This window comes from Myotis brandtii, unplaced genomic scaffold, assembly GCF_000412655.1.
Source record: "Myotis brandtii unplaced genomic scaffold, ASM41265v1 scaffold504, whole genome shotgun sequence".
Classification (NCBI taxonomy): Eukaryota; Metazoa; Chordata; class Mammalia; order Chiroptera; family Vespertilionidae; genus Myotis; species Myotis brandtii.
Window position 1 is genome coordinate 3641850 of NW_005369217.1, and position 3655 is coordinate 3645504.

At 39.2% G+C, this 3655-nt stretch overlaps 1 protein-coding gene across 1 annotated transcript; it reads right to left on the minus strand.

The window, feature by feature from the left end:
- Window positions 1-216: 216 nt before the first annotated feature.
- Window positions 217-2792, minus strand: LOC102261117 (periphilin-1-like). Its single transcript, XM_005877027.1, has 2 exons — window positions 2019-2792; window positions 217-451 (listed from the first exon to the last, which is right to left on the minus strand). The coding sequence occupies exons 1-2, from the start codon at window positions 2373-2375 to the stop codon at window positions 434-436; spliced, it is 375 nt and encodes a 124-aa protein (XP_005877089.1). The 5' UTR covers window positions 2376-2792; the 3' UTR covers window positions 217-433.
- Window positions 2793-3655: the final 863 nt, after the last annotated feature.

The following is a 3655-nucleotide window of genomic DNA, read 5'->3' on the forward strand; positions in this document are numbered from 1 at the left end:
AAATATGAATTTGGAAATCATGGGGGGCGGGGGCAGGTGGAGAGTCTTTCTCTAGTGGAAAGGCTTCACTGGTGCCCAGGCCCTATTAGCTTTTTATTCAATTTTTGATACACATCTTGCCCTTAGTCAGGCAGGCAGACAGGCAATCCGGTAGCAGACAGACTATCTTAAAGGTGAGTAAATATTAGTAAAAATTTACTTTGAGACTATTAGGTCAGGAAATTGCTTGAGCCACCATTGTCTCGACAGAACAGTCACTGCATAGCTTTAGCCCTTGCCAAAGCTCAAGGCCCATCAGCCTTCTGGGTTCCCTGTTTTCACTTTCATGATTGTGTAGACAATGGATAGCTTCCAGCATCTCCCCCTTTTTGTTCCCTTAATAAATCTTGAAAAGTGTATGCCGCCTGAAGGGTTCGCGTCCTTTTAAGACTCTTCATTCCACATCTGTAGACTAGAAATAAACATATAAGAACAAGAATGAGACAGGCAATAGTGGTTAAACTAAGAGGCAAATGTAAGGAGATCCAGTGGAAGGGATTAAATTCTTCCATGTCCTTTTTAAATTGCTGCCAGGCATCTCAGGAATTAGTTTGTAAGTTTGCCTGGGATAATTGTACAATATGCTGTTGTAATTCTAAAATATCAAGGGTTGTGTTACCTGTACCCCAAGCACCAAGAAGGTGATTTTTTTTATTGATTGTCAAGGGTGTAAGGTACTGTTATAGGGAATGGGGGTAACACAAATCTGGGAAAAATTATAGTGACACTGCAAAGATATTCTTTGCTCTAAGCCGTGGATTTTATCACCCATCCACAAGACTGTAGACTTTAGTGCTGATAATTCTATCTCAAACTGGCTGAAAATTCTTTTTTGTATAGACAAGATCTTAGTTACATTTTCCTTAACTGGTTGTACAAACTGAGAAGTTTGAACAGTTTGTACCAAGGATGAAGCAGCAATTCCCACAGAAGTAAGTAACATTACGAGAGCAAAGAGTCCTGCTATTAACATTCCAAGAAAGCTTTTTTTGTTGTTTTATGATTTTTACTAGGTCATGTAACAGTTGATAGGTTTGATGAGATTCCCAAGGCTCGGTTAGGTTAGTAGGAACCCAAGAGAAAGCAGGTTGTTTTAAAATCATGAGGGAATCTTTTTGGAATGTAGAATTAATACAATGGGATAGTGTGCAGCTTGTGCATAACACCTCATACAGATGGCTTGTTGCGTTAAGGCACATCTGAATGGGGCCTGAAAGAAGTACAAAAGGATCAAATACACAAGTGGTGGCAAATACTGTCTTATTGGGAGTTCCCCATAAGGTATGAATGGAATTATCTGAGCTATAGGTAAAACTATACCATTTTATAGGTGCAAGTGCAGCAGCTAATTTCCATTACGTATTTTGTAGGGGCCAATTGTCATGTTGTAATTGAGATCTAACAAATCCTCCTCCATACCATGAGATGGAGTGATTAGCTTCAACATATAGATAGGATGTGGTCCCCTTCCATTTTAGGGTGTGATTGTTACTATACACTGTTATTAAGTTTGCTGCTGGTGGGGTGGTCACTATAACAGTCTTGTCAATTAATTTCTTCCTCAGTGGGGTGCCATTCATAAAACTTTTTACATAATGGCTCAGTGGGGGGGATGTCTTAGTAATGTTACATTTTCTGTACCTCTCCCTGGAGCAAGTAGTGATAGTAGATGTATTTTGGCTTTTGCTTCCCCTTACTTTGGTGTCCATGCTAGCCAGAAGCCACTCTTTAATTCTACACACAAAGGAGCAGTAGTTTGATTCTGTGTCATACAAAAGGGAAGCTAGTGGTGACACCCGTGTAATTATACTTTGCCCATATATTTCCTTGTCCTACCCGTGGTCCTCCTGGATGACCAAGGTGTTTGGTATTATTGGTGACTACATTAGGCGGGGGATCAGCCCACGTAAGGGGTCTTACCCATGGAGAGTTAGGAACATAAGTCCAATATAATTCCCCATTTGTCCCGGTAGTATTACCGCACAGCTGGTGACTGCTAGCATGGCAAGAAAGACATTCTCAGGCGTTCTTGGGATTTTGGTCTTCTCACAAATTCGCTCAGCTTTCTGGATCGGCTTCTTCACCATGCCCCAGGTCACCTCTGGGCTGTTTGTCATCCTTCTCGTTCTCCTCCCACTCCTTATCTTCAGTGGTTTGCTTGGGGCGGCTGCTATCTGTGGCTCAGGTAGTCGATTGTCTGCAACTGCAAGGTGCGTCTCCAGAAGCAGGGTCTTAATTAATCTGGCCAGTTCCTCCCTCAGATCCATGTTGAAGTTTAATATTTCTTGTGGGAATCCACATGGGCTTGGAGAAGTTTTCTGGAAATACACAAGCATATCCTCGACCAAATGTTAACAGGGGGTCAGGGCCTTTCCATAAACCAGACTCGGGATCTTTCCATTTAACTAGACCATTTTCCTTTGGCTTATTCTGACACCAGTATAATTCCATGGGTGTCTTGCCATCGGCATTACAAATGAAAAAATTTAAAGTAATTAAGGCTTGGTGTAGTCTGCTTACAGGCGATTTCTCCATTATCCCCCCTTTTTGTTTTTCAAGTTGGGATTTTAGCCGTTGATGTTGGCGTTCTATAATTGCCTGTCCTTGGGAATTATATGCTTTCCTGTAATGTGCTGAATTTTCCACTTTTTACAAGATTGCTGGAAATGACAGCTTGTGTCACTGAGTCATTTTAATTGAGTAACAAATTTGTCATTTCTTCCATAGAGATTTTTAGATAGGATCTTAACTAATTAATCTCCTTTAATAACTTCTAAAAAGTCATTTAAGATTTTAAGGCAATTCTTTTTGTATTTGTATTTTTTAAGGCCTAATACATTGACTTTTAATTACAGTTTCTAAATATTTAAAGGGCATTTCCCTTTATTTCCTCCCAGAGTGATCTTTAAGCTATATTTGGGGAGTTTCCTTTAAAAACTTTTTCTTTCGCCGAAACCGGTTTGGCTCAGTGGATAGAGCGTCGGCCTGCGGACTGAAAGATCCCAGGTTCAATTCCTGTCAAGGGAATGTACCTGGGTTGCGGGCACATCCCCAGTGGGAGATGTGCAGGAGGCAGCTGATCGATGTTTCTCTCCCATCGATGTTTCTAACTATCTCTCTCCCTTCCTCTCTGTAAAAAATCAATAAAATATATTTTAAAAAAAAGAAAAAAAAAACTTTTTCTTCCTTTTAAACAGAGCAACAAATTTGGTTGCTTTCCAGATACTAGCCAATACTGCCATGCATACATTTCAAGTAAAAGTAGCTCTCTTTTTAGTTATGGTGTCTCATTAATGGTGAGATTTAATGCTTGAACAATAACTTACTTTACTTTGTAAATGGTAGCGGAAGAGATTTTAAGATTTCTCCTTTTATTAAGCTTAAAATTTAATCTTAAACAGCATTCTTTTTGGCTAGTGCTCATTTGCATATGTATGCAAATTTTACTTTGGACTTTACTAGAATCAACTGGCTATAAAATATTGGCTTCTCATATAAGTGAGTTTATATGAGACCTTGATTATATTGTGTAAAGCTAATTTACTAAGTAATTAAAGTATGCAACTTCATTGAAAAAGTAAAGTAAGCAAATTTATACATTTGACCTATGAAGTAC